Consider the following 27,970-nt stretch of genomic DNA (forward strand, 5'->3'; position numbering starts at 1 on the left):
ACATATGCAGATTCTATTGTTTGTCAATGTCAATAAATATCTACAATAGATCTTTTTAGAATATTGATGGTAACAAAAGTGTTTTCGAAAGGGATAATAAACTTTTTAGAAACGTAGATCTTTTCTAAGAAATCTTATATTCTTAGCTTACAAGATAAAATAGAGTGAAGAAAACCCTTTTTATGCCTTAAAAAGGACTACTTATTTTTTAACAAAAAGTAATTCATTCACGAGCATTGTAGTTTTATACACTACACGACTACACATTTCTGAAGTTTGCTCTTTACCATCGAGTTCTTTTGAGTTCTTTACACATGCTGATTGACAAGAGACAAGAATACGAACCAAAGAATATAGACGCATTCTTTGTACGAACTTTAATGATGACGTATGTCATTTATTTATATATGCTAAAAAATTTGCAGGTTAGGAATAAACTGCATGTTTTTGCGTTTTTTAACTTTTTAAGAGGTAATTTTAAAAGAGCTAATTTAATGTTCAAACTTTAATTAGGGAAATTTATTTATTTTAGATTAGTAAAACAAAATGGAATCAAATTCATCTGAGAATTCTCAAAAGAGAAATAACAGAAAAAGAAAGAAGTCTTTTCTAAAAAATGCAAGAAAATATGCCAAGAAAGGACACTTTGGAAGAGGCTCACAATTGGATTCTGATACATATCATTACTTCGTAAAAATATTAGAAACTTTTAAAGAAGGTTTTGATACAGATGAGGATAAACAAGTTTTTGCTAATAATGTATTTGCACAAACTGAAGACCAAGAAGTTAATTGTTCTTGTAATCAAGTGGGATGCAGAGTTGTGGAATTACTGTTACCTTTTGCCAATGATGACATATTGAAGAAATTCATGGTTGCCTTTAGTGAAGATATGAGACCTCTAATCAGTGATAGATTTGCAAGCCATGTATTAGAATGTCTTGTTTCTGAAAGTTGTAAAAGAACTTTAAATAACAAAGTGCCAGAAGCATCAAGAACAGAGTATCAGAATTTTGCTATTAAAGTTAGTAAGTTCTTGTTAAACAATCTAGAGGATTATATATGGGATACGTGTGGGAATCATGTCATAAGAAGTTGTCTTAGACATTTAATACAGATGCCTGTTGATAAAAAGAATGAAACAGTGGTAAAAGTTGAAGTTCCAAATGAATTTTCTGAGATTGTTAAAGAATGTGGTCAAAGAATTATTAGTTGGCCTCAATTTAAAGAAATGTGTATGTCTGATTTAACATCAGGGTTCTTACAAGTCTTGATGAAATGCTTAAAAATAGTGGATTCTAAAATGTTAAAATTGTATTTAAAAAAGCTAACCAAAGAAGTTTTTGTTAATAATAGTGAACAAATAGAACAAACTAATATATTACCTCCTGCATTTGGTTCACAATCTATAATCATGCTTACAGAAACTGCATTACAACTATCAAATACAAAGTTATTCACACAACTATATACTTCTTGTTTTGCTGGTCACCTTTCTAAACTAGCTACTAAGAGGATTACAAATTTTGCTGTACAAAAATTAATACAACATAGTGAGCAAAAGGAGGAATTTGAGTCTATTTTTGATGAACTTGTAGATCATTTTCCTGAAATTATAAAAGTAGGCCATTCTGGAGTGATCCTAGCTTTGGCAGAAGCATGTAAAAGACTTTGTACCAAACAAGGAAGTTTTGTCCAAAATTTAATGAAAGCATTTGACTGTTTTGAGCCAGAGGAAAGACAAAATAGTTTCATTTTGTGTTTAAGTAGATTTGTAATGTATGAAGTTAATCTTAATATGAGTGTGGACAATCTACAAAAAGAAAAATTGAATTTACATGGAACCTTGATTCTACAGAAACTCCTGGATTTTAACAAACCAATCAAAATAGTAAATGCCTTGTTAAGTTTAGAACAAAATACTCTCAAAGATTTATTTTCGAATACTATGGGAAGCCATATTGTAGATGCTTATGTCAAGGGTTTGTTTGTTGGGGAGAAAAGCAGAGAAAAGTTGGTTAGAAAAATGATGGGTATGTACAAAGACTTAGCTGTTAGTAAATTTGGTTCTAGGAGTTTTGAGGCATTATGGAATGCTGCCAGTCTAAAATTCAAATTGCAAATTATGGAAGAACTATCACACAAAGATGGCATCTGGGTACACTCAGATTTTGGAAAAATTATATCTCAAAAAGTTAATTTTGTAACTTTTAAAAGAAACAAAGAAGAATGGAAGAACTCTCTAAACAAAAATAAAGGGAATAAGGATGAAGAGATGTTAGCAGAAATCCTCAAATAATGTTTAAGCTACATAAGTGTTATTATTTTACATAAATGTTAAAAATGTGTTATAACATTCAGTATATTGTTAAATATATGTATTTTAAAACAAATTTTATTTTTTTCCTAAATATTTAAAACCATTCACCCAGTGGCGTCTGGTGTGGTAAAATTTTGGGTAGGCCAAGCCAGGAAATTACATATAGCTATGTGTAATCAGGTGGCTGAATGGATCAATAATCCAAAGCCATTAAAAAAATATGTGTAATCAGTGGCGGATCCAGAGGGAGGGGTCATGCCCCCCCCTTAAAAATATTTGAACACTCACCTATCCTATTGGTGATAAGACTAAAAGTGACCTTGCATCAGAGAAATTGCAATTGTGTTGTTTGTTTAAAAATATGTTACAATTATAGATTATGTTACATATTTTTTATCATAATTTAAAAGAAAATTTATATTACAATTCGATAATTACGTTACAAGTGACAACGATGGTCGGCATATGCCCGATCGTCTGGTGCCTAAACAGCAAGCATAAACACGACAATATAAATCGTTGTCCGGCAAGCTGCTTAACTTCAAACGCTTTTTGTACGGGGATCTTATGTGAGCTGGGTCGGCCAGTTCCGATCGGGCCTATTAATGATATTTAAAATGCCTGAATATGATTCGATGCTTTCTATGGTAATATAATAACATAGTTGTTTTAACGGAGGCTAATGTATTAAGTGATTTAGTACATTTAAAAATTATTTACATGCATTAGCATAATTTTTGAATGTATGTTTTTCAATGTTAAAGCTCTTAAAATTATTGGGTAGGCCCGGCCTATCCTGCCTACCCACAAAAGCCGCCACTGCATTCACCTAAATTTAAGTGACCATTATAACATTAATTCGAGGTTGTACTTCATAAACTGTACTAAATGTCAATCATGTGACAATTTTATAACACTAGAAAATAAGACAAAGTTACTGGTTTATTTTCCCTGTTCTAGAGTTATCATTGCTGATGAATAAACCTAGGCATATGAATTTCTAATTCTCTACACTAAAATTATCTTTAGCTGTGCTCTTCGGAATTGATGTGACTACTTTGATTTTTCATTTGTTTATTGTGAGATCCATATTTCCCACAGCAGCTGAAAAGAAGGCAAAAGTTTCAACGTTTTTGGTCAGTGTTTTGGCATCACTGATTTCTTAAGTGCTATATTAAAAAGAAGATATGCTCTAGACATCTACCTATCGTTACTTCACACCTATACTATACTATGCTTGCAAAACTCAGCTTGTAGGTATTTATACTCAACAGACTACTTCACTAGTCCCACTATACTTTTATAAAGGATTTTTTAAATAAAATTTTACTTCTTATTAGTTATAAGCGTTTTTTTGTTGGATTGTAGGTACTGTGTTATTTGAATAGATCATCTAGGGCAGGGGTTCTCAGACTGGTAGTGTTTGTGATCTATCACAAATTTTTTTGGGACAAGCGATCAACTACCGACTACTACCACTAGACTGGAGCCTAGATATTAAAAGAAGTAGATTTCTGAAAATACTTGTATTGTAAATGCTTATAAATAATCTGTAAGCCTAATGTGAGATATTCTTCCCTACTCATTTCGTGTTTTAAATATTTCTATTTTACTTCTTCAACTTCTACTTTTCGTAATTTGATATATACTGACATAATGCTCCGTCGCCGCAGCTTGTTATACAAGAAACAGACACTCGAGAATGATCGGTAACATTCGCAAACGTCGCGCGGTCAGATTGCCTCAGAAGCCTGGAATATTTCGATTAGGACCTGAATATTTTAAAATTCTTTTGCGATCGACTCCAGAAGCTGTCGTGATCGACCGGTCGATCGCGATCGACTGTTTGGGCACCGCTGGTCTAGGGGAAATTATCAATTTGATGGTATACTAAATCTCTGTCAATCTTTGTGGAAACTAAGGTAAAAAGAAATTAAACAAGTTTTTATAGACTGCACACTTTTATTACAATTTACAATTTTAGTGAAATAAATAATTTAATTTTGTAACTTTAAGCTAAGATAAATACAAAACACATTAAAAGTTCTAGATGTTTTAACAACTGGTTTTTAGACTCTCTCCGTTAACTATATATTATGTGAAGTTATTGCTTATTAAGGCTTGAAATATATATTATTTTTACTGAATAATTCTGAAATGCCCCTCCATTGCAGTTTTTCTATATTTACATGACTATTGTGTTCCTCAAAAAGTTGTATACAAATGGAGGATAAGTTTATCTTACATGTCACAAAAATATTATTCTTTATAAAATGTTCTGCTTGACCTGAAAATCCATAATAAGTACTTATAAAAATTTCAAAGCATTGGCTCCAATAAAGGGAAAATAAAAAATAATGATTTGTACTGAAGAATCAAATATGTTCCAGTACAAATGAAGAACAGTTCATTGAAATTATGTACCTACTTATACACGTTCATATTCGTAGCTTAGCAAAACACATCAAAAATTATTGTTACATGTTACATTCTAATTATTAAATTATGTGGAAGTTAGGGAAACGAATCAGCAGTGTTTCTAAGAACTGTCAATGCCAAATAAAAATTAGCGTGTATTAGAAATGGCAGTAATATTGAAATTGCTCTCATTGTTGGAGATAATTATTATAAAATAGAAAAGATTCACTTAAAAAAAGATCAAATTTATTGAATGTGAATAAAAAGTACAGTTGCAAGAATCTTGAAATCAAATGCATTTTGAACAGAGAAAGAAATGTTGTAGCTAATCAGAGGTATTTGGAAACTATATAACAAAAAAAACACCACAATTTTCACATTGTAACTATTCAAACAAAATAACCAACGAACGTGGATGCAACTAGAACAATGAGACTTTTTTTTATTAAATATCAAAAAAGACGAATTTTATATATTTCATTTTGTGACGCAATGAGTTAACAGATTTATTCAGTGAAAATAATTTATTACAATTTTTTACATTTGTGAAATTATCAATTCATGTTTATTCCACAATCTCTAGAAATCATAACAGTTCTTACCATTATAAATAATACAGATGCAAAAATATTCGATACATTAAAATAGTGACGAAGCTTTATAAGCAAATTCTATAGGGTGTTTAATACTTTTCTTGGACATAAAAATAAAATAACAGGTTTTGATGTTAAAAGAATAATGCCATTTTATGAAATATCTCTATGGCAAGGAGAACGCAAATAATTAAGAATCATTGCACAAAATACTTCAGTTATTGGCATTTCTAAAAAACCGCAGCACAACTTAAGATTAGTAAGGTCCCTCATTATTCAAACAAGTAACTTACATTTTAGCAGACTTTGATAGTGACATCATTATTTGCATTAGCTGTACTGTTGGCAGCAATTATTTATTATTTTTTTAAACTACGATGTGCAATGATTTTTATTTCGTGTGTCCCCTAGGTGTAGTAAAACACCTTTAGAAATATACCTCTTATTTTAAGTATGTATTATAAAAGCAATAAGCAGAAATACAGCTCGAAGACATAGGAGACGAAACAAAAAAATCCCAACCCAATAGAGGAATGAATGATTAAGGCGATTAAAAAACTAAAGAGCACAAGTCGCTTGAACAACTATATTGCTCCCGAGCTTCTAAAGCATTTCTCAAAAAAAAGCGGACGCGCCATATAAATAGGTTAACAGAATTGATTTTTGGTTATGTTAAACTACCAAAGGGCTGGAATATAGGTAGATGTATAATATCTATCCACAAAAAAGGAGATCAAACAATTTGTGACAACTACAAGATAATTAAATTACAATCAGATCAGATCTCCAAAAAATTAACATTCCACCTACACATTGATGGAAGACTGAACTAATTGGAAAAATGTTGTAGTCAGCCAAGACCAATCCTGGTTTGTAGCGCTACACGATGATTATGATAACAGGGGAATTATTTTCCTAAACGAGACGTAAAAAATATTGACCTACATTCTTTATGATCAGTTCTCTGGGTACTATGAAAATCTAATAGGCTAAAACCAGAGTATATTCCGCAAGGAAACATTAATTACCGATTTCTTCTAAATTCTTTGTAGCCTTCAATATCCCAGTCTTCTTCTTTGTGTACTGTGCTTGTTTTCATCGTCGTATTAACAAGCTGATGAAATGTTTCTCGGTCGGCAGCTAGATGAAACAGTTCCTCGACCGTTCGACTTCTACTGCACAATACAGAACGCCAGTTAATGTAAGTTTAAGTTTTTCGTGCAAGTTCTATTCTAGTCAAATTTTCTCGTCACTTTCAACCTTGCAGTCAATCCAACTACCTAGATATCTAAAGTGTCCTACCCTTGTGTCCTAAACCTAATAAAAGGACTAAAAGCAAGTCTCACAACAGACGAGTGTAAGGTTAGAAGGCAGAAGAGCATTCCAAGATAGGATTAGAACAGCTTTTTTACGCATGTGGTCATGTCATCATTAATAAGACTAGGTATACAAATATTAGTATACTAGGTACCGCAGTCTTTCAGATACAATAAGCAATAAGATATAAGAAATAAGATAATGAAACCAACTTTATTTAGTAATGGGACTATTACTCAACACACACTACAACATACACAATGCACAATAAATCGATCACCGGTGGTGAGCCAGGGAATTTTCATGATGGAAGAGTATTTTTTTCTTGGTCGAATGGGGCCTTTTTTCTGCAATTCGGCATGGAATCGGCCCAATAATTCGGCATAGCCCTGTAACCATTTTGTCCTTCTCCAGGCTGTCGATGTCACGTTTTGAGTCCCAGATCAACGGTGGCCACCACCTTTTCGATCGATAGGACAGTCTTCGACTTTTTCGGAGCACGTTCGTGGATGAAATCCACTCTTTCAACTGTTACTTGGTCTCTGGTGTGTACCAGTGGATCCATGTTTCGTCGACGGTTACGAAGCGATGCGGAAACTGCTTCGAATTTCGGTTAAATAGCATCAAACACTGATCTGAAGTGGTTTCACGGTTGCCCTTATGGCCACAATTTCATGCAGAATATGACACAGGCGGTCTTTTGAGATGCCTACTGCCTCAGCTATGTCTCGCACATTTAATTGGAATTTAAATAGATTTTAATATGTCTCTGGCCTTATTTTTCGCAGTGGTGGGCTGTGGCATCAATATGAACAATTCAGTGATTGCTAACTGGATGGATGCATGGAGATTGTTAACGTGCAACTTTGCCTCGACACGTGAAAGAATTAGTTCATTGAAATGACGTCCATTAAAGATTCTAGTGTTATCTTATGGAAATCGTAGCTTAAGGTTAACGTAGGCACAATTGGAGCTTACAATATTGTTATGTGTTATTCACAGATAAAACTAGTTTTTTCCTATATCCTTATTAATTCATTCAAGAAGTGTGAATGCCTAGAGGGAACCTGGTTGACAAGAGACTCAGACAGTACTGGATGTTCTTCCCTACGGTAGTCTATAGGTTATGATTTGGAATAGAATATTTTTTCGCCATAGAACTGTTTTTGTAGACAGAACTTTGAATGAATATATTTTAGAAACTCTCCCATTTGCCATTGTTTGCAGGTTCTAATTTAAGCTACATGTAGGATAATGCAAGACCACATACAGCGACAATTAGTTATTAGTTTGGTAATGAAGATATTATTTTTCTGCCGTAAATAGCATTGTCGCTGGGCATTAATCTTATAAGAGTGTACAGGATATGTTACAGGCAGGGATTGTTGCTCTTCTAGAGAACGACCATGACAAGTTCTTCGAGATCTGTTTACACAAGACTGAAATATATTACCAAGCTGAAATTAATGCTGCTGGAAGAAGATACATTGTTAAAAACATTTTTTACATTCTGTTTTTAAATTTGGCTTGAATTAATGACTTTTGAACGCTTGTTTAATTATTTGTACAAAGGCAAAACATATTAGATGATTAATACATAAACATATTAGATCATTTGAGATGATTTTTAAATCTGCTATTGTCAAATGTGATTTTCTTTTTGTGAAAAAATACTTTATTTTTAAACCAGTTTTATTAGGTAGCCAATTTAAGCTACAATTGTTCACATTTTTTAAGAATAAGTTGATGATTATTTAAATTTTTATATACTAAGTATTTAATAAGTATTAATTTACAAATGTATTCTTGGATATTACTATTAATAGTTATTTATTGTGATTATTTTTGTATTGGTTAAGAGAACAAACAAAAACTGTATTCCTTAGACATTTTTGACTTGGTTATGTTGGACGATATCGAAAGTAGACTTCTGAAATATAGGAATTCTAAAAAAATTATATATAATATACAATGTAATGCATATGCAAGGAAATGGAAAACAAACAATGTAAAAGTGATCATAAGTTGAAAATTAAGAGTCATATCAGTAGTGTCTATCATACATACAGATTTTTAAGCGATTAAGAATTCTAGGGGCCGGTTGTTCGACCGCTAATCAAAACTTGATTGTAATCAAATATTTAATTACAAGCAAATACGTCACAGCAGCTGTCAAAATTATTAAAAATTGCTTATTATTATTGATTTGTAAATAAAAACATGAAATTAACTTCAGAAAGAGTTTAATTATGGTTTATTTTAAATTAAAACGCAAAATAATAAAATTGAATAAAATAAATCAGTCAACATAACCTCAAAATGTGACGTATTTGATTTTAATTAAATATTTGATTTCAATCAAGTTTTGATTAGCGTTCGAACAACCGGCCCTAGACTTGTTAGAAGGATAAGAGATAGAATAAAAGAAGACCACAGATATTATGTAATAGTGATGATTGAAATGATGTCTTCTGAGGATTATGGGAAACATACTTGCAATAAAAGGTATCTAATCAACACTAACAACTTTATTTAAAAAACAGTGTTACATTTACTGACTTTTCTTTAAAAAAATGTACATAATATTATTATTATATAATATAATATATATATTAATTGTATATAAGATTATATTACATAATGTGCAAATGCAAGTATTGTAAATAGAATTCAATTATAAAATAAACCTACACATAACAAAATTTTGTAGACGTAAAAAACATACTATATTTATATTAATTTTTTTTTTGTATTTATTTTTTTCTACATTCAAATAACGAATGTAAATCCTATGTACAATATTTAAGACGCTAAAAATTTAAAGATCTTGGTTTTAAACCAGACGTTTTAAGAAACTTATGTGCTTGTTCAGTAAGCTCGAGCTGGTCTTTCGTTTGGCCGCAAGCTATCATGACCCAGAGATAGTCCAACTGAAATAAAAAAAAATCAATTATATTTCTTTCTTTACATTTAAATGCCTAACACTGTAAACATCTGACATGTGGTCCAGAAATCAGTAAAGAATTTGGTCCACAATCTGGATTGTTATCGTGGTGCTTTGTATAAATACTATCGATATTCCAACGCCTGGAACCTTCAAAACCATTTTTTATAAATAAAATCAGATTTTTAAAATCAGTTTTGTTAAAATTGTACTAAAACAATTTTTACTTAGTAAATATAATCAAAAAACAAATAATATATTGGTAATTTCTATAATTTTTGACTATGTGTCCTGTGTCTACTGAAGAGTACTTGCTGTGAAAATGAATTAAGAGATGCTGTCTATAATATGCCCCATATATCTCACACACTTAACCGGCCAGGCAAACGACAGTTGGGACTGTCACAAAAACCTATATGTTCACTTCTTTTTACTTAATTGGTTCTTAACCATGACGTCTTTTAAATGTTTTTATCCTGATTTGTTGCAAAATAAGAGAGAAATTTAGGTTTTTTATAAATGTTAATAACTTTTTTAAAAACGAAATAAAATTTATCCCAAAATAAATTATTTTAAGTCAGAAAATGATGCAAGTTAAAGTAATTCTATAGATAGATGCTATATATAAGATAATAGCATATCTATATAGATAGATAGATAATTCCTTTATAATAGGGATCACATCAATATCTGCAATTATTTCTTTTAAACATTAAGAAAAAATGTGCATTCGTCAAAATTGGACTTGTTCAAAATTCTTTCACCCACAATAAAATCCTATACAGCGATCTGAATCGTCTCCATGCCTCCTCTGATACAAGTTAAACCTTACAGGGATGCAATTTATGTTTTTCAATATTCTCTGACGATCAATACGTGGAAATTGTTTCTAATTTTCTGTTTTTGTTAAGTGAGAACATACTTAAATACAACTTTCCTGAACGTTGGATTGTACGTGGTAGTCATATTAATTGGTCATATGGTGAGATATTAATATAATTATTTAATTCATAAAAATAATAATAAAATAATAATTAAGTATGATAATATTTATTATCATACTTATAATAAATACTACGGCAGTTTATTTAGAACCAATGATGCTATTTAAAATGAGACGATCTTTTATGGAATCTACTGACAAATGAAATAAAGAAAATGGTGGACATATCGAACACTTACTTTGACAAAAAGTTTAATGTTATTTTAGTTTAACTATTTTTTAATTTGATTTGTAAATAACATGTTTTGATTATGACTTTAATTTAATATAAAACGTAAAATGTTTGATATAAAATCATATTATTTTGTTATTTTGTCAAATCCTATTATTAATTATCCTGCTCATATATTTATTTTATTTAATATTTTGTTAACTATTAACTCTATTAAAGGTATTTTATAACAAAATTGAGAAGTATTTGATATTTTTGTCTATTTTTCTTTCGTTGCCTGGAGTAATTGCGAGTAATCAGAATTATGCAGTTCATTTGTAAAATGCTATTATCTTGAAAACGGTTAAGTTTTGAAGTTATTAACAGGTATACCCTTTTTTTGTTAAAATAATGTATCTTCAATATTTTTTATCACAAATAGCGGTAACTTAAAGTGCAAATTTATGCCACATATGTGGCATATGTGGCGCCCTCTATCAGTTACATCAAAGTATGCATCAGATTATAATTTCTTATATTTAATAGTATCCAGTTGTAAATTTTTATCCATAAATGTTAACAAACATAAAAGTATCATTCTTATTATCAACATTTTATTAAAGCAATTTGGCTTAAATCGTAATATTTTAATGTGTAGAATCTGCGGTTTCTTTTTGTACAATTACTTAAGGACCACCCTGTATATGCTTATAGTGTAAATGATGGGGTTGATTCACCTTTACGATGAAAGTCATTATTAAATGACCTATTGCAAAAATATGAAGTTATTCTGCTTTTACAATAAACGACACACATAATAAACAGAATGGGACTTATTATGCAGCCTTGGTTTTCTCCTATAGTAAACCTAAAACCGGTTTCAGATCTCCTTTCATTCTGACATGTACGTTCTTATTATTTTGTACATTTCTTTTAAATAATTCACTAAATACAAAGCAATTGCACTGAATATAGAATCGTTCACCAAAATTATATTTGTTACAAATATTTATAAAAATAGCTGATTAGGAAAAACTATATTTTATATGTTTGTTAGTATTAAACCTATTAGACCCACACAAATTTCGGTGGTTAAACCAAATATTCAAAAATATACAGTGTTCTTTCACTGGGTAAGTAATATAATACAAAATATATTATATACACACCTTTCCCGAAGTTACCAAATAAAATTAGTGTTATAGAATATAATTTTTAATGTAAAATAAACTGAAAATTCCCAAAACCGTTTTATTCCCTACTTTTTTATCAATATTTTATGATGCAGTTTCAGTTGTGAGTGGGTAAATTGCCTGCAACTCATTAGGTAAATTTTCTACTGTTTGGGGTAGGTAGTGTATCTGGTATGACCCGACATTTCAGACCAAACGTGTTCAGTACAATTCATGTCTGGCAAGTAAAATGGCTACGCCAACTTTCGCCTTTTGCCAAAAAGCGAAAACTACGACAATCCGTTTATGTAGCTGCGGTCATAAAAACATATTCCTCTCCCTATACAAACAATAAATCCATCACCAAAAAGCGTGCTTGTGTCAAATTTTGCAAATTTCCGTTACTGTGTTCTTCTGATCACTGAAATTTGCACGCACGGTGAGTACACTATTTGAAGCATGTTTCTTCTCATTACATTCACTTCAAGTAAACGCAGAAGTCAGGCAGCAACAAAATCTAACAATAGGAGAATCAAACATTAAGGGGGTAAAATATGTAAATAATTCGATCAGGGTCAATAGTCCGATAAAAACGTTGCAGAGGAACTGAAGAGGCAAATACTCATTGCCAATAAAGTTTAATTAGATGCTGTTTAATGTTGGTACATGACCGATACCCATATTTGGTTCAAAAACCTGGACACTTTCTAAAAGTGAGGAAAGATTATTAGCTACATTTGAAAGAAAAATCTTTAGATACACATATACAAAGAGACAAAATAAAATGGAATTTGTAGAAGAAGATACAACTTTGAATTATACACAATATACCAGGATCCGGATATCGTACCATTTACTAAAATAGGACGGCAGAGTTGGATGGTACATATGGAACAAATAGAAAATAATATAACAATAACAATAGAAAACATTAAGATTTCCTACTCAGCGAAACTAAATTCAAATTTTTACCAGTGCTTTTTAAAACTTGCAAAGCAGACAGATTGATAAATTAGTCGATAAGAAAATCAATAATTGCATTCTACATGCCGTTCATCGCTCGAATTTAGTTTCTCGTACACAAAACCGAGTAAAGAACGTAAACAGAAAGACGATATTAGATTTATTACGTATTTCAACCTCATTAGGTATCATTAGAGCGACATATGCAGAGGCTCTGAATAATGAGGTTGAAATACGTATAAACGGCTGGCGGATGTCCTGCATTGAAATTAAATCTAATACCGTCTTTCTGTAATATAACAATCTTAAAAATAAAGAATTGCAGAAAAAAGCACGAAACAAATCAGAATGGAGAAGAATCCTGGAAGAGGACCACGATCCAAAAATGGTTGTCACCTTCTGACAGGGGCTTTCCCGAAAAAGATGTTTATTCTTGAAATAGTATATAATGCTTTGATTTTTTTTGCAACCACGATGCATGTCTATGAAACGGTTTTCAGCATGAGGTATAGCTTGTTCTCGTTCTCTCATGAATGTAGGTTAGTCTCTGTTGGTACAAACCCATTCGATGCTCTAGTCACGACAATTTATGATGCATTCAGCAGGGAGTATTTTCTTATTGACTGCATGATTTTGAAACACATGAATATTTTTGTTTAAGAGACGGGAAACGTCCTATACAACGCATTATTTGAGAGTACTTTTAAATTAAAGTAAGACTAATTAACACAAAAATATATATAATTACTGGAATCATCTATCCAATTGTTGAGGAGTATATACCTAGTATTTATGTATATATCACTTCTTCTTCGTAATCTGCCACATCTAATTTTGAGCGTAGGCATATATTTGTGTTGTGTATCATTCAGTGTACACAGATATACGGGACCTATAATCTAAGGTCGCCCCCAAAACACCTCATAACGTCAAAAGGGTAGAGGAAGTGTACTAGACAGATTACAACTTCGTGCTATCTTTGAGCTAGCTAAGCCGCATATATTATATAGTTTTTCTAAATTGAAACTAACAAATAATAAATTTTACTTAACGTAGGCATTAGTTTGCTTTTTCTTTTGTTATTTTACTGTTTCAGCCTTTATAAATAATTATTTTGCTTTTTTTTAATCAAATCCAATTCTGGTGACATTTATGAGGTCTTGATTCTTATATTCATGGAAATGGTTCTATCTATTCTATTTATCTATCTATTTCTTGATTTCCAATGAAACGTCAAAGTTCTTTTTTGTGTAGAAATGACTCTGTTTTTTAAGGTGCCTCCAATAAGTTGTCGTTCCATCGTTTATGTGGTCTTCCCACTGATCGTCTTCCTATTGGCGAATCGCCTCTCGCCGTCTTTACTAATTTGTTGTCATTCTTAGATGTTTTCTACCTTGTATATTCGTCGTGTATCTGTACTTCTAGCCCTGTCTCACAGTATCTTAACATCGATTTTTGCAACGTCAAAGTTATAATTGAAAATTTTTCGATTATCCTCCATACTCGTTACACCGGGAATGCAATTATCTTTGGTCAATCCGCATGCAATACAAATATTGCGTTTTCAACAAGAATTTTTCGTAGATATTTGGACTGGTCTCATATACGGTTACAACTTGGTTCCTAATTCTTGCCCTACCGTTAACTGAGTAAAATTAACCGGACGACTTGCCATCACTTTGAAGTTTTGTTTCATTGCTTAGGAATGGTGTACTGCCAAATTTCCGAGTTGACTCTGAAATTTTGTTTGGTTCTAGAACTGTTTTCTTGCAGATATTGGTTTGTGTGAATCGAGGACAAAATTCCCTCTGGGTTGTGAAAGTTACCTGCAATAACTTTGTTCACCATTGGCTCTACCATTCTGCGAGTAAATTTACGTGGGATTTGATATGATAAGATGCATCTACCGCGCTTTCACTAGATAATAATGCAGCTATATCAATTGAGAAAAATTAAATTATGATATTCCGAGTACATCTATTGTAAAGATTAGGAAAAGCAGTGGTCTCAGGAGGCTACCTTATGCAGCACCTGATTCAATGGTGTAAATATTGGATTTAGTGTTAAAATGTCTAACAAAAACACACCATTTCTTTTTCGTCAAAGGCTATTCGCAATTCAGTAGAATATCCTATGTTTGACGTGCTGTTTGTTGAGTGGTTTTCACGAAGGTCGAATTGGCGTTAATTTTAGTTCGACATCTATATGAACAAAAACGTCAGTTAATAGTTGTAGAGACAATTGTATAGTTGTTGAATCTAAACTTCTTTATAAAAAAATCTCATTCCTAAACTTAAGACTTTTGATCGTTTATTAATTTGAACAGGCAATATGGATGAGATTGTAGAGTGTTTTGCTCAGATTTCTTCCTATATTTTTGCTTACAAACTCCTTAGATATGTGTGTTAAATTCCTAGAGCAATTTATTTGCTATCAAGAACGAGATTACGATCAAGAAATACCATATTTTATATTTAATCTATATTCGCTTAAAAACAATTAAATTGAACTGGCTCCGACTAATTAGGATAATAAAAATGAGTGGAGCCTACTCCACTTGCTTACTCTCTTTGTAAAGGTACAATAATCAGCCAGTTTTGTGGCTCTCACCTTTGGTACAGGTCTGCTCGGTTCATCGAAGGTGATCCGCTTCGCAGCCGAACTTCGCGGAACTGTTTGGCCGGACGGAACTGCTCGGGTTGTTGTTGGAACACTGACAGGAAGCGGGCGCTGCCGGGACAAGGACATTATGCTACATTATACCACCACACATACCATTTATAACTACAACCCAAGCCTTGCAAATGTCACGACGACGAGTCACAGGAAACATTTCGACGTGTGTATTTCTTGAGATGCATCAAAACTTTTTAAGCCATTATAATACCCACCATGTATTCTTTCAGATCTAGAAGGTACCGGTGATTTTAGATAAAAATGTTTGGTCCTTCTGAGCCGGTCATGATTTTTTTTTAATTTTGACCTAAAAAACTCTTTGGAAAATAGTACTATATTAATCAAGTAAAACAAGTTTTTTTAAGATAGTTTCCAATTTAGAATATTTTTCCTAACCTCCAATGCTACGGATATTTCTTTTGAGAAGCGTATAGTGTATGTTATATTGTTTTAATCTTATCGATAGTTTACAGATTTGAAAATCGGCTACAATATTGAAACATTGCGATAAATTTCTCAAATATACCTCACTTTCAATAGAAAAATTCTTCTGGTTTCTCTCCTATTCCCGGAAATATTAAGGCATAGATAAAGAATGAGTTTTATAGAAATTTTAAAAAAGTTAGAAACGTAGAAATTTGGAAAAACTAATTCTCTTTTTTTATTATTCTCAGCTGGAACTGTTGCTGTTCTTATGTCACTTCCAGTCTACTTCGTCAAATAAACTTAGTATATATCATAAAGAGGGTTATACAATTATCTGACCATGAATATGCAAGATGGATGAAGAAAACATTCCACAATTTTTTACTATCTTTCTTTCAGTTAGTAGTATTGTCTTTCATCCCGACATGACTGGCAGCCAAGTCTGCTGCGAACGTTCTTAGAAATGGTGGGTATTTAAAATGATGCACATTTGTGTTATTCAGATTTTATTCAAGGTTTTTCATAACACAGTGTTTGGTATGTAAATTCAAATTATATTAAAACAAAACTTTCTCAAAAATGCAGCACACTTAAGATTCTGACAACCTAAATCTTCATTACTTACCAATATGCTATTTTTAAGATTTCTATGACCAATTCTAAAGAATAAATAATAAAAAATTATAAAAATATAAAAGTTAAAACTAATTACTATATCAAAATCACTGATCATTCTTTAGTAAAAGTCCAATCTGCTAAAAATAGCATAAATGGATATTTTATTTAGTAATTTTTAAACGTGAACTCACAAAATTCTATAAAAGCGTTAATTTTAAACACACTTACATTTAATTTGTTTAGTTACAACATATATACACACAGAAATGTTTCCTGTTAATTTGAAAAGCAAATCATTTGTGGTAACTTAAAAACTAGTGCAAGAACATGAAAAAATGTAATTCTTGTGCAACAAAAAAGAGAACTACAAAATAAAACACCTAAAAGAATAAAGTGCTATATACTACAAATAAAAAATAAACAACAAATGTAGCCTGTGCTAATTTTTGGCTCGCGGAAAATAATTCCATCATTCTACTGCTCTAGAAGTACATCAACGGTTAAAATTACGAAATAAATAAACTTAAACGCTAATTTTTACGAATCTGAGACTCAGGTGATATATTTTTGACTCAGTCACAATATTAATAAATAATAAAGGCTTTGCCAACTAGATTGAATTGACTATCTACTGATTCAATAGATTTTGTTCTCGAATAACAGCGTTACTGTGTTATAAACTTTGCACCATGTAGTAAGAGAAAATGTCAGATAAAGACATAAAATTCAGTAATGTTTCTTCTTTGAGTTCGACATGTAATCAGGATAACTGCTCCTATCAAGGCAAGTTGTTTATATCGAAATATCATCAACAGTATTCGAAGTAAAAGATGCAAATAGCGCTTATAGTTATATCTAATTACTAAGCCTGAATATATCATACTGCAGCATTTTTTCCACTTTGTACATCATACAAATTTCCTAGCTTCTATTTATAAATACTTAAAGAATTGCGTCTTAAAATTTAGAACTTGAATAAACATAATCTCACTGCTTATTTATATAGTCCGTGAAGACCCAATGTCGAAGAAAATTGAGTTTGAATTAAATTTTTAGCGGCCAGAAAGAGGGTCCCGTGTCGTTTCAGTGAGATTGGGAGATTGATTCTAATTTTGGCGGTATCGAAGGCCAGTGGGTTGTCGTACCTGCAAGAACAGTTTATGGTTTTCACAATTTCCGCTTTATCTGTTATTATCAAGATGATGAAACATGTCGAGCTGACATAGGGTCCTTCAATTCTATGGCTTCCTACGAAGGAAGTTCGTCCATTTATTCGTCATTAAATGGACCCGTGTAGAATACAACCAAGTGTATGGTGAAACAACCATTAAGTTATTTTTATTATTTTTGTTCTCTACTAAATATTGACATAACCTGAAATTGTTTTAATGTGCCCTTTAAAGTATCCAGGGACCAGTGAAGCGTTAAACATCTATTATAGTTTTCACAATTTCTGCTTTGTCTGTTGTTATTAAGATGATGAAACATGTCGAGCTGATATAGTGTCTTTCAATTTCATGGCTTCCTACGAAGACAGTTCGTCCATTTATTCATCATTATTTTTTTCATTTTATCATTTGGCTGTACAATACAGCCAAATGTATGGTGAAACAACCATTACTGTAAGTTATTTTTATTCTCTACTAAAGATAGGCTGACACAGGCTGAAATTTTTTTAACGTGCCCTTAAAAGTATCCAGTGAGCAGTGAAGAGTTAAACACCTTTAAGTGTATCAGGGGTATATAATTTTTTATTTTTTATTTTCTTGTAATAATCAATGCATATAGATTGTATTTAGATGTAAATTCTACTACAATAGAGATTTAACAATTTACACTAGAAATTTATTAGTAAATGTATATATATTATATTTAGATGTAAATTCTACTACATACATATCAAAATATGATAATGACCAATTATTTTTTATTCATTTTCATTTTTTTTTTATTTTAAATAACATTTATTCTTGAAAGCATTTGGAAAATCAAGATTTTACCAGGTCATCTAGAAATATTTATATAGATACATATTTCAAAAATATAATGTTTTATATGGACAATTTCTATTTCCATACTATCCAACTTATTATATATCCAATTTATTAGCATACAAAGTTTCTGATTTAGCCAGCAATAAACATAGCTAGTAGGTAACCACTTTGTATTTTCTTTATTTCTCTCAACAATCTTACCTTCTCTTGGACAATAAATAAATAATTCTAATAATTTTTATTAAAGACCAAATAAGGTAACTGCGATTGTTTATTTTTGCTTTGGACATATATTGGTTTAGGGAAAGATTTGTTGTATTTTTTTATATTTATTACTTTTACATGAATCCTCTAACATCTAGAATCTTGAGTTTTCCTTGTCACTCAGACAAAAGATAAGATGACGCCCTTATTTACTTCAATTTTTTTTTACTTCCTCTTTAGTTAGTACGATTCCCTCCATTTACTTTCTTTCTGACTTGGTTTTAAATAAACATTTTCAGTATCTTCATTATCACTTAGTGAAGTCTGCGATCCCACAGATGGCATCCTACATCCTGATTTTGTAATCGTCCAGTTTAAAGCATATATCGTTCTAAGATCCTTTGACAAGCTACATATTTTTAAGCTGTCTGTCATATTTTCTATTTCCCAGTAGTGATGTATTGATTGTCTACACTTAATCCAATCTACAATTGGAGCCACAGGACCTGTCTAGATCAATTATGTTAACTTAACTTTACACGTTTTTGCATTTATAAGAATAATAATTTAATGTTTTAAACACATAGTTTGACTTTTTGTTAACTGAATTAGAAATTCACTACTGCAAACAGGGCAACATAATGTATGAGCAAAAATTCTACCTGTGGAAATGAATTGATTATTGATCTGTAGACATATTGAATTGAAACTAAAAAGACACCATACATCCAATGACAAAGTCTACATTCATTTCTGCTGTTCTAGTATAGAATGCTTTAATGCTGCTCTAGAAAAATTTTCTTGAGCTAAATCAGAATCATTCTCTAAAAATATGAAAGTATATTGAGAGACACGTAGGCACATAATTCAAATTGTTTGGATATTGTTAAATTACTGACTCATCGAACCATATAAAAACTTAATAACTGAAAATACCATTTGGTATTGTTGTTTCTCTTTAAAATGATGTAAGTTTCTGTACAGTAACGCCATCTTAATGTTTCATATAAAAATATGTACGTATATCTTTTTTAAAACAAAATAATCATAACCTAAACTTACTTTAATACTTAAATAAAATGTTCCATGAGCAGTAGAATGTTTATAAACTAATAAATCTGTTAACAACACAAATAACAAAAATAAAATATATTAGACGTTCTTGCAGTTATATAAAAAGATTGTTATTTAAAAAAAGCACATAATGGTATACTTGCGTTTCTGTGCGTTGGCATAAGCTGCAGGGGATACAGGGGTAAGAAAAAGGTAAGGTTTACTTTGGTTCTGGCGTTTCTTATCGGACTAGACCGGGGATACATAAAAGGTACACAAAAATATACTGTCCAAGCTCAGAAATGTTATTTTCAACATCTGGGAAGTAGATTAAGTGGTTCTTTGTAACTAGCAAACTTGAAAAACTTTTTAAACTATCAAATTTTTTAGTTTTCATGAAAATTTCATCAATAAGTTAGTATAATCTGTTATATGTAGTCTGATACTCGCATAGACAGGTAAGATACGTCTCGCCTCCTACTCCCTCTAGCGCTATTTTACCATATTTCAGCCAATGAATCGACCGTCAGAGATCACGCGATGTTAATGCATTTTGCGAGCCTTTACTTGACCTTAAAAATATTATTAAGTACCGTTATTTTTATTACATCATTTTCAAGATGAATTAATTAAGAATAGGATGATAATTAGTGCAAGTTGTAAAAACAAACAAAGGTAGAAAGTTCTTCACCTGGCTCATAGATGGTATTGATACAAATTGGTGATGTATCATGTTACTGTAAACGCCACATAGGCAGATCCAACCTCGCACATGTGACGTATGCCGACTGTATCCGAAGAGATGGACAGTGGCGTGATTATGCTTTTTATATAATTAACGGCGCCGAATAATTACCGCTGCGCTACTGACAGCGTGGATAAATATAAAAGCAAGGCGCTCGTATCGAATCCTTACGAAAATAAGGATTTGCGCTGGATCTTCGTAACTGGCGCCTACTGTAGCAGGCTTGTTGTAAAAGTAAATAGCTAATTTGATAACAAAAACAGTTGCATATAGATATTTACAGTAAGCGCACTACATTTCTGACTAAATGAATGCTCTTTAACCGTAAAACTCTCTGTTCTGTACGGTTATCACAAACAAAAATTCATTCAAAGTTACCGAAGATATATCAGAAGTTTATACTTTCGTTATTGACGATAAAAATACTAGGATTTAAACAAGGCTATACATCGATTGAATATAACCCAAATGATGGGCGACCAAAAACAGAAACTGCCAACGAAAAAATAGATAAGGTATAAAAATAGATAGATATAGCTAATAGCTATCTATAGATATAGATAGATAAATCTAAAAATAGATAGATATAGCTTTAGATAATACCAAGTTAAAGAATTTTTTGTGGCAGATAGGTGCTGCATTATAAAATTAATTTCATGTTTGCTTAAATGAATACCTTAAATCATAAAATTCACGATTTTTCACGGTTTTTTACGATTATCACCAACATAGATGCATCAAAATGCGGATAGTGCGAAAAGGAGTACCTTCATTATTAACAGTAAAAAATAGAAGGAAATAGATTATCCAACTGGATGGTAAAACAGAAATTACCGAAGAAAAAGTCTATAACATATACAAAATAAACAGTTTTGGAATAAAAGAAAGGACATTTAAGATTTGATTTTACGTATAGTGCCTCTGTATATCCGCTTATACGTATTTCATCCTAGCAGGAATCATCAGAGCGACTGGTACAGAAGATCTAAACGTAAAAACAAATCTTTTCCATCAAAAGAAGCAACTATAGAATGACTTCTATTTGGACCCTATAGCGACATCTGATAATAAATCTCGAAAGTAGAAAACCGAAGATTTCTATTGACGAAACCAAACTTAACTGTCCTTTCTTTTGTTTCGGTATACTCTTTATGAGTAAAAGAAACCAATTCGCCAAAGATTTTTGTTTAGATGTGGAGATATGTTATGGGGTGCAACTTTTGATCCTCCATATCTCTCTTACATCTCTAGCAACGTCTGTTTTGCCTTGCAAATTTATAGAAGGCACAGATGAAAGCAACAATCTGAATTTTGGTTTCGTCAATAGAAATCTTCGGATTTATACTTTCGAGTTTTGGAATACTTTCACGTATATTTTTTAAATACTCTTCCTCTGAATCAAGATCATTTTACTGATTAAAATATACACAATGGAATACAAAAGATAATATAAATTTTGTTCTAATATTAAAAAAAACTTACTAGATCGTCTTTTGAACATTCAATGAACACTCTTTATACGCTATTCATTTGATTGAAGTAACTAAACTGCTTGTTCATTTTTTTTCTTGACATTGTGAGAACTTGTTGATAGTATTTAAACGTAGCCGCACAAGACAGAGGCAGATGGAAAGAGCTGAGGGAGACCTATGTCCAGCAGTGGACTCATACAGGTTGATGATGATGATTTAAATGTAACTCCACCTGATTGGTGATACCAAATCACTATGTTTAGTTGTGGTCGTGATTATAAACCGAATTACCGACGTTATTTTCGTAACAGTACATTTTTACCATTTTCGGAAGAAAATTTTATGGCAAAGCTAAAAAAATTCGATATTGAAAATAAAAGCACAAATTTTTTGTCAGGTTAATGTCTTGAATGTCTTAAGAATTTGATTTGAATAGAATCCTTATAGGTTAGGAAATAACCTCAAAAATTATAGTTTGACAAATCACTATTGGCGTCAACATGTTTTTCTAGAGATAATTTTTGTTTAAGCAATGAACCAAACATCTACTCATCAGATGTTCATACCCGCCCAATTTGTGCGAATGTACGTAATCAGAAGTGGGATTTGTGTTGTTTCAGTTTTGCCGAAATTCCATTTTTGAGCAGTACACACGCTCAAATTGCTTACTAACCTAAAAGTATTTGAATACGGCCTGAGCTTGGATGAAAAATAAATTACACAAATAAGCAAGCACATGTAATTATTTGTTTTTAACTGCAATATTGTTAGAAATACAAAGATGCACCATAATCTACATTGTGAGACACCCAGTAAGTAATTCGGTTTTTTTTCATATTTAGATAATGGTCAAGCTATTTAGTAGAAAAAGTTAAAGCTACATTTTTTACTTAGATGTTAATAGTGCTTATGTAGAATATTGGAACAATTTAATACCTACTTGTATAATTCAATTGAAATTGCTAAAAAATTGCTAACAAAACGGGAGAAAATAAAGAAAATATGGTTCTTAGACGTACATTATTATTAAAAAACATCTATAAAGAAAATAATAATTGTGAAGTTAGAAACAAAACAAAAAAAAAAAAAAAGAAATACTAAAGAATAAAAAACTAACTTAAGAAGTACAATAAATTGACTGCGAGCGGTAATATCGCCACAGGTAGGCTTGATAGTGGACGAATAAATTAGTTATTAAGGCGGTCTAAGAAGTTCTAGGCCTCGCTTAGAGATCGCAGCACTACTTGTGTTAATTCTTCCTTTTACACCTGTTAGTAGACATAATGTACAATAACAAGTCAATCCAGGTAGCCCTCGGAACAAACCGAGTACCGTAGAGTGAAAAAATAATTATTCGTGAAAGGTTTCGAGAAGAATCAATCGAAATTTATTTTTGGTTTGTAAATGTATGTGGTGACTCTTTATATTCAATTTTTACCGAGAAGAATCAGATGGCTGAGTTTAAATGTGATCATAAAAGCATTTGAGATGATTCGCGCGAAGCACATCCAAAAATCGTCATGTCGGAAGTTACCGGCAAAATACAGATTTAGTTTTAGTTTTAGGACGAACGTAAACTTGCTAATGCTCTAAAGATATCGAAGAAACATGGTCACATCTTACACCAGGAAATTGACATGAAAAGGCTTTGCGCAAGAAGGGGTGCGCAAAACAAAGACAAGATGAGCTTGCTGCGTTTTAAGAAAAACAAGTGACTTTATCGATAGGGTACAATGAATGAAACATTTATTCACCAATCCAGACTCAAAAATCACATAAGCAAATGTACAGAGCAGGTAAAACAGGTTCTTTTAGCTTCGCAGAATGCGAGGTCGGTGCCATCGGCGTGAAATGACATGACGTGTTGTGTTTTTGAAAATTTAATAAATTTTATTAATTGACACAAATTTAAACCTTGAGAAAGGTAAAACCACAACTAAATCATACTATTCTGTGAACTTAAAACGAAACAAAACGCAAGCATTCGTGGAAAGAAGAACCAGCTTAAAGAAGAAAAAATATTTTTCCTCAGGACAATGTAAATGCTCACAAAAGTGTCTTGAGTAATCTGTAATATGAAGTGATGAAACTCCTTCTAATCTCCAGATTTGCCATTCTAGTACTTTCAACTATTCTTACAACTCAATACTTTCCTCGCTATTCAGCGATTTTTGGAATATATTTATATTAGAGAATAGGTTAAGTCATATAAAACTTCTTTGAAAGCGTAAATTGCCGTTTTCACTATTAGGCCAAGAACTTTTCAGATCACCAACAAATTTAATTCTGTTTAAAGCTTTGCCACGTCTTATCGCGTAATAATATTCGGTGGACTGAAACAAAATGAAAATATAGCACGATAAAAAATTTCACACTGGACTTTAGGCAACTCTAAAATAACAGTGAAATTTCATAATAAAGTCAAAAGAAGTGTAAGTTATAGAAGAAATAAAGTTAGTGGCAAAGACATAAAAGCATAGATGAAAGCTTGAAAAAGTGTATAAAAAGGAATTAAAACAATTTAAAAATACACAATCAATAGAGAAAAGAAACGGAAACCTGATTTAGTTTGTAATAAATATAATTTTTGTCGCAATTGTAATTATAAAAGTAAGACATTCGTTGTGTTAATTTTTTCCCACCACATATTAGTTTCCAATAAAAAAATATCCTTAGTTTTTTATAATGTTAATAAGTACACGCAAAAATTATTTGTTAAAAACGATAGTGTCAATATTCTACTAAATATGTCACGATTATTCTTATATTAGCTTCAGACTTATATTTTTATGGCATTCCTCTCAATTAACTATAATTTTATTTGTCATGCAGACTATGAATAATAATTCTAGATGAAATACGTTCAGAGCCAGTTTCTTTCCAAGTTAACCTTAATTAGTAAATGTGAGAATAAGTAAGAGCTTCAAGAAAAACAGCGAACTTAGAATATGCAAATATTCTTGTTAATTTTTGACAAGATCGCTTACAAACTTTGTCCAGATTTGGGATATATGTCTAAACCGTATGGCTGAACACCGACGTTTAGCTTCATTTACTTTTTTAAAAAACTTTGCTACAATTGAACGCAATAAATCTATTTTTAAGACAATTCTATAGTTTCGCATCTACACTTCTTGAGAGCAAAAAAATCGATTCACTCAATGAATAAATTGTAGTTTATGCTTAGTAATTTTATGCAGTCTATTTTTAGTAAATTTCTTACTGAAAACAGCTTAGGAGCTAACTACAATATCGCTCCTCTTTCGCTTCTATATAATACCCTCCTCGTGTTCACATTTAAGAACAAGTATCTTCATTATTTTTTTTTATTCGTAGACACATCACTTTTACAAATTTTAAAAAAAATTTCACTGTTAAACGGTATTTTAAAAATAATGACAGTTTGGTGGCCACAGTTCGGAATATTGATTTAATTACCACAACTGTGAAGCAAGTAATTGAAAAATTCAGGTAGACGACAAGAACTGCAAATTTGTGTCTACTCACTGAAGAGCTGCTTCTCCATGCTTACAAAGTTCAATTGACAAAGAACTGAAGCCTAATGGTCATGCACAGCGAAGAGAGTTCGTTGAATGTATTATTGAACATCAACAAGAGGATGCTGATTTTTCGAGCAAAATCATCTAAAGGGATAAAGCACATTTTCACCTTGATGGCTTTATTAATCGTCAAAATTGCCGCATTTGGGGGTCTGAAAACCCGCTTGTAACTATTGATGAAAAAATACATCCTCAACTTGTCACTGCTTGGTGCGGATTTTGGGTTGGAGGCATTATTGGACCACACTTATTTGAAAATGAGACTGGCCAAGCAGTGACTATTACTGGCGCTCGATACTTTGTATTTTATACTTTGGCCAAAAAAATTCATCAATAAACTATTTTGCTCTTGTCATACACAAAAAGAACTCCATAAACCCTGGTGTTCGACTGCAACAATACTTATTTGCTTCTATTTTAACTGTATCCAAATTTTAACTATTTTCATACAATTAAGTTAAATATGTGACTTGCATTCATAAAAAAAATAGGTTAGAATAATTAAAATGACTGCTTTTCTGGAAGTTTGTTTCTGTTAGAAATATATAGTAAATCAGAGAATTTAAAATTTTACACAGAATAAAAAATGAATATCAAAAATTGTTTCAACACTGGCCCCGAAATATCGCGCAAGTATCTCTTTAATATATTATCGTAAATACGACTTCAAGCTAGAGAGAGACCAAAAACCGAAACTACGGTACCCCAAAACAAATTAAAAAAGGTAACAAAAAAGGGAATCGGTGTGACATTGTAGGGTAGCAGGATTAGGAAAGGAAATTATCTCCAAAATGAAACCATCCAAGTACCTTGGAGGATCCTGCCTGAGGGTGATAGTCCATCATTCCTGTCACTCCCAAGGAGTCTTTCATTATCGATGACGGAGTTGAGAATAATATCGAAGTGTCCCCTCCCAACGACTTACTCTGGAAGTAAAATAGAATTTTTATAGTAACCTCCACGTTGATTTTACTAAATATATTTTGAAAGGATAATCTGTATATGCCTTGTAATAACTAACTACGTTTCTAACTAGAATATTTTTTAATAAAAATAATAAATAATAGTGAAAAATGTAATACACAACGTTAACAGTACATACTGGAAAATGCTTTTACTCAATTTTAGACACGAGGATTTCTGTTTTTAATAGAAAAATCCCCGTACCTAGACGGATTGGGACCAGAAAATCGTTATGAAAATTTATTTCATTCCAGTAACACTTATGATTATTTCATAATTAATAAGTAGTGCTGTAAAAAAAGTAACTATTCGTTACTAGAGTACTCGGTACTTATTCGGATCCGAAGTAACGATTACTTACAAATGTTTCGAATCGTATTAATAATAAGCAATGTAAGAAAATTACTATATTTTATAATAATTATCTGAACAGTGCCGTAGAATGTTAAAAATACACATGGTAACGTTGTCATTTTGTGTTTTAAAATACCAATTATGTTTCAGTATGCGTCTTTTAGAAGGTGTCCTGTTTGTCATATATTTTCGAGCAATATCTGGAGTTAATGTGTAAAGTACTTTTACGTTTTAACTTTTTATATATCAACGTACATTATGATTTGTATCAAACCTCGTGTTAACTATTTCTTTCGTATACGTGAAGGCATCTTAATTTTTCAGAAAAGAAAGAATTTAATATGAACAACAAGTGAAGCACAAAAATTAAAAATAACAAAACATAATAGTACGAGACCCCACTGAAATATCACTATGTTCATAAAATCAACTATTTACATACATTGATAACAGGTTGCCAGACAAAAAGTGACTGCAAAGAGTTTTAATTAATCTCAATAAATTTTTAAACAAAAATTTCGATCATTTATTTTTTAAATAAAACACGCTGCTCATGACGTATATTCATGTTTTTTTTATATCTAAAGCTATTTTTTTAATATGGTGATATAAGGTTTCCTGAGAAAAATGGTCGCAAATTAGGGTTGTCAGCTGTTAAAAATGCGACGTATAAAAAATAAAGTAAAAGAGAGCTAGCGCGTAACGCCACTGGTTTGACATGGCTAGTGTCAGTTGTCAGTTATATGCTTCAATATAATGACGATCGTTTTAAGGCATGCGTGGTGATAATATACATATCACTTGCCAAACAAGTGTCGATGCGCGCTTACTCTATTTTACTTTATCTTTGACATCTCGCGTTTTTAACAGCTGGCAACCCTAACTGCTACTATTTTTTCTCAGGCAACTTATCATTGTATTAAAAAAATTAGCTTTAATTTGACATAAAAAGGATGCATATACGTCATGAGCAGCGCGGCCGCTTTTTGACTGACAACCTGTTATCAATGTATTCTCCTATTCCT

At 31.4% G+C, this 27,970-nt stretch overlaps 2 protein-coding genes across 6 annotated transcripts in view; one reads left to right on the forward strand and one right to left on the reverse strand.

The window, feature by feature from the left end:
* Nucleotides 1–328: 328 nt before the first annotated feature.
* On the forward strand, nt 329–2,391 carry LOC140434353 (nucleolar protein 9). The gene is made up of 2 exons (XM_072522530.1): nt 329–471; nt 533–2,391. Exon 2 carries the CDS (start codon nt 547–549, stop codon nt 2,296–2,298), a length of 1,752 nt encoding a protein of 583 aa, XP_072378631.1. The 5' UTR covers nt 329–471; nt 533–546; the 3' UTR covers nt 2,299–2,391.
* Nucleotides 2,392–4,269: 1,878 nt separating this feature from the next.
* Myb (proto-oncogene like protein Myb) overlaps nt 4,270–27,970 on the reverse strand; it is a 136,390-nt gene continuing 112,689 nt past the window's right edge. For 3 of the 5 annotated variants that reach the window (XM_072522531.1, XM_072522533.1, XM_072522532.1), the window contains exons 9-11: nt 26,438–26,554; nt 15,491–15,610; nt 4,270–9,577 (exon numbers count right to left, since the gene is read on the reverse strand). In XM_072522531.1, the coding sequence (XP_072378632.1) occupies nt 9,458–9,577; nt 15,491–15,610; nt 26,438–26,554 (357 nt within the window). In that variant the 3' untranslated portion in view covers nt 4,270–9,457. The remainder of the gene's footprint in view (nt 9,578–15,490; nt 15,611–26,437; nt 26,555–27,970) is intronic. The other 2 variants (XM_072522534.1, XM_072522535.1) reach the window with 2 other exon arrangements.

This window comes from Diabrotica undecimpunctata, chromosome 2 (genome assembly GCF_040954645.1).
Source record: "Diabrotica undecimpunctata isolate CICGRU chromosome 2, icDiaUnde3, whole genome shotgun sequence".
Lineage (NCBI taxonomy): Eukaryota > Metazoa > Arthropoda > Insecta > Coleoptera > Chrysomelidae > Diabrotica > Diabrotica undecimpunctata.